The sequence below is a fragment of the Mobula hypostoma genome, chromosome 7, assembly GCF_963921235.1.
Source record: "Mobula hypostoma chromosome 7, sMobHyp1.1, whole genome shotgun sequence".
Taxonomy (NCBI): domain Eukaryota; kingdom Metazoa; phylum Chordata; class Chondrichthyes; order Myliobatiformes; family Myliobatidae; genus Mobula; species Mobula hypostoma.
In genome coordinates, this window is record NC_086103.1 from 36,270,841 (window position 1) to 36,285,402 (window position 14,562).

General features: G+C 42.6%; 1 protein-coding gene across 9 annotated transcripts in view; it reads left to right on the forward strand.

The window, feature by feature from the left end:
* LOC134349238 (rap guanine nucleotide exchange factor 6-like) overlaps nt 1-14,562 on the forward strand; it is a 406,825-nt gene that overhangs the window by 365,222 nt on the left and 27,041 nt on the right. For all 9 annotated transcript variants that reach the window (XM_063053253.1, XM_063053254.1, XM_063053257.1 and 6 more), the window contains 3 exons: nt 7,583-7,806; nt 10,491-10,667; nt 13,119-13,271. In XM_063053253.1, the coding sequence (XP_062909323.1) occupies nt 7,583-7,806; nt 10,491-10,667; nt 13,119-13,271 (554 nt within the window). The remainder of the gene's footprint in view (nt 1-7,582; nt 7,807-10,490; nt 10,668-13,118; nt 13,272-14,562) is intronic.

Here is a 14,562-nt window from a genome sequence, read left to right on the forward strand (position 1 = left end):
GGCTGAAGAAATTCCTCCTCTTCTCCGTTGTAAAGGGGCATTCCTTTATTCTGAGGCTGTGCCATCAGACCTTAGACTCTCCCACTAATGGAAACATCCTCTCCATATCCACACACGCTTCAGTATTTAGAAGATTTCCATGCAATACACCTTATCCTTCTAAATTTCACTGAGTTCAGGCCCAGACCCATTAAAAGTTCTCATGAACCTCTAGACACTAGACACTAGAATACTACAGCACAGTAGAGGCCCTTCGGCCCTCAATGTTGTGCTGACCCATATATTCCTTTAAAAAAGTACTAAACCCACACTACCCCGTAATCCTCTATTTTTCTTTCATCCATGTGCCTGTCCAAGAGGCTCTTAAATACCCCTAATGTTTTAGCCTCCACCACCATCCCTGGCAAGTGATTCCAGGCACCCACTCATTCTGTGTAAAAAAAAACAAACAAACAAACAACAACTTACCCCTGATGTCTCCCGTAAACTTCCCTCCCTTAACTTTGTACATATGCTCTCTGGTGTTTGCTGTTCGTGCCCTGGGAAACAGGTATTCCTCTCACAATCTTGTAGACCTCTATCAAGTTCCCGCTCATCCTTCTACGCTCCAAAGAGAAAAGTCCCAGCTCTGCTAACCTTGCCTCATAAGACTTTTCCAGTCCAGGCAACATCCTGGTAAATCTCCTTTGCACCCTCTCCATAGCTTCCACATCCTTCCTATAATGAGGTGACCAGAACTGAACACAATACTCTTAAGTGTAGTCTTACCAGAGATTTGTAGAATTGCAACATGACCTCTCTACTCTTGAACTTAATCCCCCTATTAATGAAGCCTAGCATTCCATAGGCCTTCTTAACTATCCTATCAGCCTGTGCAGTGACCTTGAGGGATTTATGGATTTGAACCCCGAGGTCATCCACACTCTTAAGTAACCGACCATTAACCCTGTACTCAGCCTTCTGGTTTGTCCTTCCAAAATGCATCACCTCACACTTACCTGGATTGAACTCCATCTGCCACTTTTCTGCCCAACTCTGTATCCTCTTGTAACCTTCGACAACCTACAGCTCCATCCACAACTCCTCCAATCTTCGTGTCATCCGTAAACTTACTCACCCATCCTTCCGCCTCTTCATCCAAGTCATTTATAAAAATCACAAAGAGCAGGGGTCCCAGGACAGATCCTTGTGGCACTCCACTAGTCACTGACCTCCAGGCAGAATACTTTCCTTCCACTACCACCCTCTGCTTTCTTCCTTTAAGCCAATTTTTTATCCAACCAGCCAAGGTTCCACTGATCCCATGCGTCATGACTTTCTGGATGAGTCTTTCGTGGGGGACCTTGTCAAATGCCTTGCTAAAATCCACATCTACCACCCTACTTTCATCAATTTCTTTTGTTACCTCTTCAAAAAACTCAATTAGGCTCGTGAGGCACGTCCTTCCATTCACAAAGCCATGTTGACTATCCTTGAGTAGACTGTACTTCTCCAAGTGCTCGTAGATCTTATTCTTAAGAATCCTTTCCAATAGTTTGCAGACTACCGACATGAGACTCACTGGTCTATAGTTCCCTGGATTCTCCCTATTACCTTTTTTAAACAAGGGAACTACATCTGCCATTCTCCAGTCCTCCGGCATCTCCCCTGCAGCCAAAAAGGATTCAAGGATCATAGTTACTGCTCCAGCGATCTCTTTTCTCACTTCCCACAGCAACCTGGGGTATATCACATCCGGTCCTGGGGACTTATCAATCTTGATGTTTTTAAGAAGATCCAACACTACTTCTTCCTTAATCTCCACATTGTCCAGCACTCAGGCCTGTTCTATTTCGACCTCACCCTGATCAAGGACCTTTTCACTTGTGAATACTGAAGCAAAGTATTCATTTAGGACCTCCCCAATCTCCTCCGCTTCCAGGCACATTGCCTTCTCTATCCTCTAGCGGCCCCACCTTCATTCTTGTCATTCTTCTGTTCTTCACATACACATAGAATGCCTTGGGGTTCTCCTTAATCCTACATGCCAAGGCCTTCTCATGTCGTCTTCGAGCCCCTTTCTTAAGCTCCTTCCTGACTACCCTATATTGCTCATGAACCCCTCCTGCTTCTTATATCTAACTTATGCTTCCTCCTTCCTCTTGACAAGTTGCTTCACGTGTTTCATCAGCCACAGTTCCCTTTTCCTACCATTTTTTCCTTGTCTTAGTGGGACAAACCTATCCTGAACCCAGCACAAGTGGTCCCTAAACTTCCTCCACATTACTTCTGTGCTTTCACCCTTGAACATCTGTTTCCAATTTACTCTCGCTAGTTCCTGCCTCATCCTTTCATAGTTAGCCCTTCCCCAGTTAAGCACTTTCCCATTTTGTCTATTTTTATCCTTTTCCATAGCTATGCTGAAGCTAAGGGAGTTGTGGTCACTCTCACCAAAATGCTCCCCCACCAAGAGGTCTGCCACCTGACCAGGTTCATTACCCAGAACTAAACCCAGTATGGTCTCTCCTCTCGTTGACTGGTCCACATACTGTGTCAGGGATCCTTCTTGAACACATCTGACGAATTCAGCCCCATCTATCCCCCTTGCAGTCAGGAGGTGCCAGTCAATATGAGGGAAGTTGAAATCACCCATAACTACAACCCTGTATTTCCTGCACCATTCTCAAATCTACCTGCTTATCTGCTCCTCGGTGTCCTGAGGGCTATTTGGGGGCCTATAGACTACTCCCAGCACAGTGATTGATCCCTTCCTATTTCTGACTTCCACCCACACCGACTCAGTGGACACTCCCTGTTAGGCGTCCTCCCTTTCTATAGCCATGATGCTACCCCTGACCAGTAATGCTACTCCCCCCCGCCCCCCTTTTCTACCTCCCATCCTATTCCTTTTAAAACACGTAAACCCCCGGACACTCCTGTGGACACCCTCCAGGGCCAGTTCATTTTTCCTTGAATATGAGGACCAAAATTCCTCGTGATAATCTAAATGCGGTCTAATCAGCGCTCTTTAAAATCTCTGCAGTACATCCTTGTTTATATATTCTAATTGCCTTGAAACAAATGCCTACATTTAATTTGCCTTTCTCACACTACCAACTCAACCTTCGGGTTAACCGTAAGGGAATTCTGAACTAGTACTTTTGAACCTCTAGTTTCTGAATTCTTTCCCCATTTAACTAATAGTCTACACCTTTATTCTTCCTACCAACTTGCATAACTGCTCACTTTGCAATGCTGTATTCCATCTGCCATTCTGCACTTTCCTAACCTGCCTAAGTCTTTCTGCATGTTCCATGCGTCCTCCACACTGCCCGACTCTCCATCCATCCTGGTACTGCCACAATGCTATCAGTTCCTTCATCCATAACGTTAATGTAAATATTGATAAGTTGTGGTCCTAACTCTGATCCCTGCAGAACCCCACGAGTCACTAGAAGCCATCCTGAAAAGGATCCCTTTACCCTCACTCTCTTCCTTATGCTAGTCAGCTAATCCAATCTCGTCCCTTGCTTGTAACACAATTGGTACTTACTTTCTTCAGAAGTCTCGTGTGTCAATGGCCTTTTGAAAATCCAAGTAAATGATGTTCAGTGATTCTCTGTGGTCAACTTGCTTGTTGCCTCTTCAAAGAATCCTAATAGATTTGTCAGGCAAGATTTCCCCTTAACGAATCAATGCTGACTGTACTGTTTGTTGAGACAATATGTAGAAAGCCAGACTGGAAATGGGGCAGTATTCAATTATTCAATCGTATCTCAGGAAATGAAACTGGGAAGGTGGTGGATGTATTGGCACGGAAATGCTTAGAAAAAGGTGAACAAAATTCTGTGTAAATTACAGGGTAGGTATAGAAAAAGATGAATTTGGACCTCAAAGAAAGGAGTTGGAGAAAAGAAATAGGGAACAGATGCTTGCAGCTTGCAGAGGAGGTTTACCAGGATGTTGCCTGGATTGGAAAACAAGTCTTATGAGGCAAGGTTAGCAGAGCTGGGACTTTTCTCTTTGGAGCGTAGAAGGATGAGAGGGGACTTGATAGAGGTCTACAAGATTATGAGAGGCATACCTGTTTCCCAGGGCATGAATAGCAAACACCAGAGGGCATATGTACAAAATTAAGGGAGGGAAGTTTAGGGGAGACATCAGGGGTAAGTTTTTTACACAGAGGGTGTGGGTGCCTGGAATGACTTGCCAGGGATGGTGGTGGAGGCTAAAACATTCAGGGTATTTAAGAGCCTCCTGGACAGGCACATGGATGAAAGAAAAATAGAGGGTTACGGGGTAGTGTGGGTTTAGTACTTTTTTTTAAGGAATATATGGGTCGGCACAACATTGAGGGCCGAAGGGCCTGTACTGTGCTGTAGTATTCTAGTGTCTAGTTGACAAGTGGGAGTCTTTAAAAGGAGAGTTAAGAGTTCAGGGCCAGCATATTCCAGTAAAGATGAAAGAAAGATGGTATTAAAGGTTAGATTGGGGAAGGGCGTGGGAGGAGAGAAAGCAAACATAGCAAACATAAAGTGTGTGCAGAGAGAACTTAAGAAATAAGCTAGGAGAGCAAAAAAGGGCGATGGTAAGTTTAAGGAGACTCCCACGTAATTCTGTAAGTTTATCAGAACCAAGATGTTTGTTAGGGACCACTTAAGGAATAAAGGAATAATTTATGTCGGAAATAGGGAAGGCCTAAACCATCTAGGCCTATTGTAGGCAAATAGGCTTAACCTAGATCGGCAAAAAATGTCAAGGTAGATGTGGTGGACCAAGGGCCCACTAATATAATGTACAATTTCATGACTCAGTGTCTCTATCTGTATGCTGCCTTTGAAATCAGGAGGAAAGTACCAGGTGCACTCATCTTGAATAAATCTATAATTTGTCTACTATTGTCCAGATTGACAGTTTAATTTAGTTTTTTTGAGCATGATTAGTACGTTTGTACATATTTTAAAGAGCAATGGTTTGTTACTCTTTCTATTGAATGTTTAAGTGTTCTCAAAGGCTGAATTGATTACAAATACATAGTTAATGTTGAAATGTGAGAAACATTTATTGCTCTGATTTAAGTGTTTAAAAAAAAATTAAAACAAAATTTAGAGTTTACCAATACCAAGAAGGACCAAGGACTGAAACTAATAATGTCACCCTTGCCCACGAGGGGGGCTCACTGGCACTATCAGTTGCCATCCAGTAACACAAGCTATCATGGGGGATCATGTGTGTGCACGCACATTATCCTAACGATACTTGCCCCTCTGAGAGCAGTCCTGTATACTTCTATGTATTTCATATTTGTTGGTTGATTCTGAATAAATCATAGAACTGGAAGAAAACTAGCCTGCTTTGTTTTATATTCCGACAATGTCCTCATGTTGTAAAGTTAGCGGAATTCTTTTGAAACTGGGTATCTCTTTAAGTATATAAAGGCAGGAGAGATAGAGCAAGTACAACAAAGTCCATTAGCATCAAATAAATTAATTAATTAAGGTCAAGAACATGTCATTCCCCAGGCTATGACAGACCCCCATTCCTGTGAATTGTAACCCTGACAGTTCACAAGACAGAACTGCAGCCATGAACTAAATTCTCACATAACAGAAAATGCCTGCAGAGGTAGGTTGTTCCATAGAAATACGTATTCCAAGAAAAATTTTAAATCTTGTTCTGGTATTCTTGATCATAAACTAGATGTTAATAGAGTCATAGAACACTACAGCACAGAAACAGGCCCTTCAGCCTATCTAGTTTGTGCCGAACCATTTAACTGTCTCATCCCCACAACCTGCACCTGGACAATGACCCTCTGTACCCCCCTCATCCCTGTACCTATCCAAAAGGTGGTGGGAGGGGAGAGAGAAACACCAGGTGACAGGTGAAACCTGGAGGGAGAAGGATGAAGTAAAGAGCTGGGACGTTGATTAGTGAAAGAGACAGAAGGCCATGGAAGAAAGAAAGAAAAAGGGGTGGGGGGAGAAGGAGCACCAGACAGAGGTGATGAGTGGACAAGGAGATAAGGTGAGGGAGGGAGGGAAAAGAGGATGGGAAATGGTGAAGGGGGGGGGGCATTACTAGATGTTTGAGAAATCGATGTTCATGCCATCAGGTTGGAGGCTACCCAAGCGGAATACAAGGTGTATGAGGTGCTGTTCCTCCAACCTAAGTGTGGCCTCATCACGACAGTGGAGGAGGCCATGGATGGATATATCAGACTAGGAAGTGGGATTAAAATGGGTGATAAATTTAGCCTGAGCTTATCTTGCACTAATAATGATATTCCTTTAAAACATTTTACTATAAACGAGGTTTTAAATGCAAATGATGATTGTACAAAGGACAGTCAGTGGCCTGAAAGGGATGTCTCCAGATGAGGCCCTCCGTTGGTCAGGGTCAAGCTTGAATGTTGTGTTCTAGCTGTCTACATCATATGCAAGCCAGGGCAGGAGGATATGGAAAGCAAGCTATTGTCCATGCAGTAGACTCTCCTTCTCCAGGCAGCTGATGAATCTGAAGGAACAGCAGAGACTGGTACAGGATAGCACTAGCTACATTGCAGGAGTTGCCAGTCAGCTTTGAACTCAATGCAGGACTTCCTTGCGGATTCCAGCTCCAGATTTTGCCTCGGATTTACTTCCAAAGCCTTCACCACGAGCGGGTGTACCTGTAAGGCAGTGGAGGTTTGAGATCAAGAGTTTTCCTTCTTCTAGAGGAGCTGCCAACCATGGCTGATGAGTCCTATTTGACCGAAGCAACTGGTTTTGAGGCACTTTGCCCTTTCCCCTTTCAGTAGAAACAGTTCCGCCAGACTTAGTAGCTAAGCCTCACGAGAAGCCCAGGAGCTGGACTTGGTTGTCACAAGCATTTTGAGACACACACCATTGGAAGCATTTAATAGGTTGTGAGACCTTATCCCCACTACCTCCCCTGGCTATAACAATCTCAAGGAGCCATCTCTTGATAGGGTTGGCAAAATGGACATCAACGTGCTTATGAGAATGTACTCTTATGTTTGATGTGGCAAAGGTCTAGCTAGTATTAAGAATAGTTGACTGCAGACCCAGAGCAGATGGCAAATCCACCTCACCTGTTTCCCAAATACTTGTTCCTATGTACGGGATGTGCAAAAGTCAGGAGTTCGTTAACTGAGGACTTTTATCTGTTTTTGATTGTGATGGTTGAGGAAAGGAGTGTGTTCAAGAACTTTCTAATCATCCTTATGAGTATTAAACTGATCGCCAGGTAGTTTGCAGAGTCATATCCTGTAGTTCAGTAAATAAAAGCAAATCTCCTATTAATTCACATAGACTATGTTACCTATATAAATTTTCTTTAGTATGGTCAAGAGGAACTATATTGCTTAAAATTTTTCTCGGTATCCTGTTATCTATTAACACATTGCAATTATTCCTGTGCCATTGTAAGGTCTGTTATTCACAAATCTTTCTCTGTTGTTACTGTGGGCATGTGATGCTGATGAAGTGGCGGCAGGTGCCATGAACTAACATCCTCCACTCATTCACTGCATGCGCTAGTTTCTATACATCGCTGAGAAAACCTGGCTGCATTTTGATTTCTGCTTCTTCCCTTTCGACAGGTCATTAAGTCAAGGCAGCACAAATTCCAACGTGTTAGATTCAGTCCAAGGCGGAGGTCATAAGAAGCGAGTACGCCGAAGCTCCCTGCTCAATGCTAAGAAGCTTTATGAGGACGCACAAATGGCTCGAAAGGTTAAGCAGTATCTCTCAAACCTAAACGTGGAGACAAATGAAGAAAACATTCAAATGATGTCGTTGCAATGTGAGCCTGCCTATAGCACATGTGAGTGAACTCCAGTGATTAATTGTTTTGAATTGTTAATGAAAAAACATTTAGCAATTTATTATTTGAAAATAATTTTAAGCAGGAATAGTTTTTGCCATTCGTGATATTCAGTTTTATTCAGATACAGAAGACTTTTTTTCCGGAAATAAATATAGAACAATTAACTTCCACCATTTATTTGGGCTTGGGATTTATTAAATTAGAATCATCAACAGCAAATTATCCATTTATGTACAACAGCTGTTTTTTTTTTCTTCCCTCTCCTCAATTTCTTGACCCACTTTTGAAAGAGAATTCGATAGACAAAGATTAATATCAGTATTTGCCCAATTAGGTAACAATTTATCCTTTTCTAATATAATGACGGTTAGCAATCTCAAGAGAATCATGCCAACTGTCTGCCTTCCCTTATATCAAATATCAAATACAATCACATTTAGATGGTGGTTATGGTGAAATCTGGCTTATTGTCCATTCTAATTCAATTATAGCATGTTCTCCATATCATCAATGGTAGGGAATCATACATCAAGCTGTTTGATCTGCATCGTTCACCTCTCAACCAACGAGATTTACTGAACTAAGAGGACAGCACCGTATCCTGTACACCTGGCCAATATTTATGTTTTACTTGACATTAATAAAATAAGTTGGTCATTCTCAGCTTGCCTGTGTGTAAATGATCAATTATAGTTCACTTTCAGTCAAAAGTAGTTCAAAAGTAACTACTTAAGTATGATCACAGGATATGATAACTGCTTAAATATGATAACTGAGGATATTTTCTTAAGTTGACACAGCATAACTGTATAACAGAGCTACAAGATTATACCCTCACATATTTCTTCCTTTTCACAAGATGAGGTACAGTATTATGGAAACCTGTAAGTTTTGACTCAGTTGAAGAGAATTTGAAAACCGTGTATATCTTGCTGTTTCTTATTCATGTGCCACATAGTAGCTTATTGTCGTTGGAACTCCCAGGAATAGGAGCCAGTTTTCTATTCAATCTCTCAACTCAAGCAGATGTATTGCTAAAACTGTGAGGGAAATATGAAATACCAAAATATATTCAAATGAACATTGATTTTACGTACTGTTTTGTATGCTGAAGTTACACTTCCAGAATCACAGATGAGGAGATTAAAGGCTAAACTGCAAAGTGGTCTGACTTTTCATACGTGATGGAAGCGAAAGCAATAACACATTAATGTTGTGTGAAAATGCTGTTAGATTGTTGCCCATTGGCTGCAAGAGCATACTGCCAACAAACACAAGATGCTGGAGGAACTCAGCAGGCCAGGCAGCATCTATGGGAAAAAGTACAGTCGACACTTCAGACTGAAACCCTTTGACAAGACTGGAGGGAAAAAAGCTGAGGAATAGATTTAAAAGGTGGGTGGAGGAGAGAGACAAACACCAGGTGATAGGTGAATCCTGGAAGGAGAAAGAGCTGGGAAGTTGATTGGTGAGATAAGGTGAGAGGGAAAGGGGATGGGAAATTGAGAAGGTTGGAGCAGGGGGAGTTGAGGGGCGTTACCGGAAGTTTAAGAAATCAATTTTCTTGCCATCAGGTTGGAGGCTACCCAAATGGAATATAAGGTGTTGTTCCTCCAACTTAAGTGTGGCTTCATCATGACAGTGGAGGAGGACATGGATGGACATAATCGGAATTTGAATGGGAAGTGGAATTAAAATGGATGGCCACTGGAGATCCCATTTGGTTTGGCAGACAGAGCATAGATGCTTGGCATAGCGGTCTCCCAATCTACGCCAGGTCTCACCAATGTACAGGATGCCACACTGGGAGTACCGAACACTGTAAATGACCCCCAACAGACTCACAGGTGAAATGTCGCCTCACCTGGAAGTACTGTTTAGGGCCCTGGATGGTAGTGAGGGAGAAGGTGTAGGGGCAGCTGTAGCACTTGTTCTGCCAGTGCTACATGGGATAAGTGCCAGGAGGGACGAATGGACAAGGGAGTCGCAGAAAGTGGGGGGTAGGGAAAGATGTGCTTGGTGATGGGATCCTGTTGGAGGTGGCAGAAGGTTTAGAGAATTATGTGCTGGACGCGGAGGCTGGTGGGGTGGTAGGTGAGAACGAGGAACCCTATCCCTGGTAGGGTTGCAGGAAGATGGCGTAAAAGTAGACATGCATGAAGTGGAAGAGATATGCTTGAGGGCAGCATTGATGGTGGAAGAAGGAAAGCCCCTTACTTTGAAAAAGGATGTCTCCTTCATTCTAGAATGAAAAGCCTCATCCTGAGAGCAGATGCAGCGGAGACAGAGTAATTCAGAAAAGGGGATGGCATACTGCCATCAGGTGGTCGTGTCTCTAGTGGGATGTGTGGCAAGGAAATGAAACCAAGTGAATTTTCACTGGAGATAAAGTTTAATTGGAGCACAATGCTGTATTAAACTGTAAGCTTAATGAGAATTAATAATAATTTTATATTTATTTACAACGGTGTCATGCTAGAGCCAATATAAGTGAATATTTCATATTAAACTAAAGTATGTTAATGAAATCAATAATTCTGAATGGAATTGTTAAGTAATACTGATGCAGTCCAAACATTCATAATAAAATTGGTTCATTTCTTAAGTTAGCAAGAAATAACAATTTTCTGTTCAAACAAAAATTATACTGCCTGCTATTAATTGCTTTTGTTTTGTAACAGTAAGCAAGAACTTTGGTGAACGGCGGTCATATAAAAGCTCAGACATGTCCCCAGTAATTACAAGGTCATCTGGTCAGCACGGAAAGCACCAAGTACAGCAACGAATGAGCCAAACCTTGCAATTGCCAGCAGTACCTTCAAGCAACTCACGCAAAAAAGTACCAACTCCATCATTTGGTAATTGTTTTATCCATTTTTGTTCTAATAGATATTTCTTGTTATTGAGTTCCATTCTCATGAAATGTTTACATCCTGTAAGTGTAAAGGAGAATTGCATAACTTTCTTATAGTTTTAAAGGAATAGCTATACTGTAACAAAAATCTAGGAAGCAACAGAGGTCATTAATTTCCGGAATGGAAAAAAATATATATTTTTTAAATTTTTTGTTTTTAGTGACTTAATGTTTAATAATTTTGTAAATGTCTCTGAATGACACTTTCATTTAAAGACTTAAAGTCCATAACACTTTCACAGTAAGCAAAGTTCTCCACTAGCTTTGCTTTTAGTTCGCAGTATTTCAGAGCCTGGGATTCCACACCATGATGTTTGTGTTACAGTTGTCCTTTGGGACATATTGCTTACCTTCAGAGTGCAGAAGGAGGTTGACATAGGTTCTCTTTTACTGACCCAAGTAAGGGCAAAATATTTACATTGATAAGCCTCTGTAAGACAGCAAGTTGTCTGCTCACCGCCTGTCACACTTCAGTAAAATGAGTATGTGAGGTTCAGGGTCAAATTAAGATCTTTATAATTTGACCATCATATTTACAAGCATGAGTACAAAAGCAGGAAAGTTAGTAGCAGGAAAGTTAGTTTAGTTCCTAGGAAACACCCGGTGCTAGAACATTGTGTCCAGTTGTAGTTGCCAAATTTTGGAATTTATCTGAAACACCCAAGAGGATACCAAAACAAATCATTTTAGTTTTGAGTGGTTTCAGTTATCAGGATTCGAATGGAGAAACGAGGACCATTCTCATTGAAGCAGAGGATGTTGAGGGGAAGTTTATAATAGTGTCCTTATGGAGGCTTATCAAATTAAACATCTTAATGAGGTTAGCAGAATTTTGTAGAGCTGAATTTCACCAGAGTGGATGCATGTCTTGGAATTATCAACCAAGATCCCAGCACACTTGCATTTAACCTGGGCCAGTGAAAGATTTCAGTGAGATTTAGATGGAATAAACCAGAATGAAGCTGTTTTCATTAGCGGATAGTTCAAAAACTGGAGGATACAGGTTTAAAATTTCAACCAGGGCCATGTGAAAAATATCTTTATTTTTGCAGGAAGTCTTTATGATCTGGATCTCACTGACTCAACAGGTGGTGGAAATAGTATCAATTGGGGCTTTCAAATGAAAATTGGAAAGAGACAAAGAACAAGCTTTCATGCAGTAGGGCAAGAACAGGGCACTATGGCTGACCAGATTGCTGTCCTAGCAGCTGCCATAGATCTGATGGACTGAGTGGCTGCTCCTGTACTGTCATTTTTATATGATCTGTTCTGACCTAAATCAGTCTTTTCATTCATGTGTTCTAAAAATGAAACCTAATAGAATTATAGTTTTTTTTTACTAAAATTGAGTAAGTTCAATAACTTATTCCTGGTCACAAGAGATTCTGCAGATGCTGGAAATCTTGACCAACACACACAAAAATGCTAGAGGAACTCAGCATTCATGGACGGAGATAAACAGTTCGGGCCAAGACCCTTCATCAGGATTGGAAAGGAAAGTGGCAGAAGCCAGAATAAGAAGGGAGGGGGATGGGGAAGGAGTACTAGCTATCAGGTGATAGATTAAACCAGGTGAGAGAGGAAGGTAGATGAATTAAAAAGTTGGGAGGTAATAGGTGGAAGAAGTAAAGGGACGAAGAAGAGGATATCTGATAGGAGAGGACAAATTCCTGGTACTTTGGTGCAGCATCACTGAAACCATCCTGAAAGGTTAATTACAATGACTACATGTGGTGCTTGAAATATCATTAAGTTGTAGTGGTTGTGAAAATGAACGTGAGTAATGTATAAACTCTTCTCAAGCTTCTAGTTGGGTACAGATATTGTTTACAAATTTCTTCAGGGATGATGCCTGAGCAAGTTTAGTCCGATGGTATTTTTTAAATGTGGGTAGTTAATTTAACAGCATTCACTTTGCTTTGATCTACATCTTATAAAACATAGATTTATGAGTGTGAATGGGGTATTGTTGTGTTAGTTTGTTCCCAGGCCACTACAGTCAGGCAGCATGCTGACTCTTTTAACAAAAAATAATGTTCATTTGAGTTCCTGGGTCTTCTCATGCTTTTGAATATTATTCTGCTGCTGCCTTGAGTCAACTAAAGCTTATAGGAAGGGGCTATGAATGTGGCTTTAAAATCAAAACTTTAAAAAAATGTAACAATATAAATTAAAAAAGGGTATGCCACCTTAGGCAGCATTTTGTGGAGAATGAATCATAATCTTTCAGTTACAGGACCATTCAGTAGGCTGATAGCAATAACTCTGTTTCTGTATGAACAGAATGTTGCCTGACCTGTTGAGTATTTCCAGCAGTTTGATTTCATTTCAGACTTCCAACATTGATTTTTTTTTTAATACAACTATAACTGTTCTATTAATTTTATTTCCTTAGGTACCAATTCACCACAGTCCTTGAAGAAGACTTCGGTTATGTCTGAGGAAGTACTAGCAGATAGAAGCAAGAAGAATACTGATGACACTATGTCAACAGCATCCTCTCAACTGTCTTCTCCTCCTGTATCTCCTCAAAATCCCTCACGCAAAGGTAATCTTTAGCCATAGTGCATTGGTTTTACATCAGCAAACCTTAATATTTAATGATTAGCCTCATTTTATATAGCTGATTCTTAAAAGAAATGGGAATACAGTAAAACTCCAATTTCCTGCTATCCAAGCATTCGGAAATCCTGCCATTTCAGCATCTGACTCATTTGGTAATGTCTCCTGTGCTCCCTCCAACGGTCTAGAGTCCTAGCTGCTGTTTACCTTTTCAGTTCCCTGGAAAGTTTATGTTGTAGCAGTGTGCTACACACAGTGCTAGAATAACCACACGGAGTCGGTGAGTTAGAGTTGCGATGAAAGAGATTTATTTTCAAACTTCGCGGCCCGCTTTAAAGCCTTCCCGTTCCTGCCCTCCCTGGGCGGGATTGCTGTGGGGAATGCATATTCCCAGACCCTTTCTGCGTGCGGGATTTTCCCCCTACTGGTGAAGATGGCCTGGCGCCCTTTTTGGGGCCGGCCCTCTGCCTGCGCGCGCTGTTGTGAGCCGGTTTGTGTGTGCCAGAAAGTGGGTCGCCACATAACCCCCCCCCCCCCCCAGAACTGGCGATACCTCCCCCAATGTCCATAGTCTGGATCGGCCTCTGTTTGGGAGGTCTGCCCCTGCGCCACGGTGCCTGAGCCTGGACCGGTTCTGCCAAGTCCACATGGGCCGGTTTGAGTCGGTCCACCGTGAATACCTCCTCTCTCCCCCCAATGTCCAGCACGAACGTGGACCCGTTGTTCCTGATCACCTTAAACAGTCCCTCGTAGGGCCGCTGTAGCGGTTCCCGGTGTCCGCCCCGTCGTACAAAAAGAAACTTACAGTTCTGCAGGTCTTTGGGTACGCAGGTCGGGCTCTGTCCGTGCTGTGAAGTGGCTATGGGGGCCAGGTTACCGAGCCTCTCCCGTAGTCTGTCCAGGACTGCTGTGGGTTCTTCCTCTTGCCCCCTTGGGGCTGGTATGAACTCTCCTAGGACGACCAGGGGCGCGCCATACACCAACTCGGCCGACGAGGTGTGTAGATCCTCCTTGGGCGCCGTGTGGATTCCGAGCAGGACCCAGGGAAGTTCGTCCACCCAGTCAGGCCCCTCCAGGCGGGCCATGAGAGCCGATTTCAGGTGACGGTGGAAGTGCTCCACTAGTCCGTTCGACTGTGGGTGGTAGGCAGTTGTGTGGTGTAGCTGTGTTCCTAAAAGGCTGGCCATAGCCGACCACAGGCTGGAGGTGAACTGGGCGCCCCTGTCGGAGGTAATGTGGGCTGGTACCCCAAAGCGTGCTACCTAGGTTGCGATCAG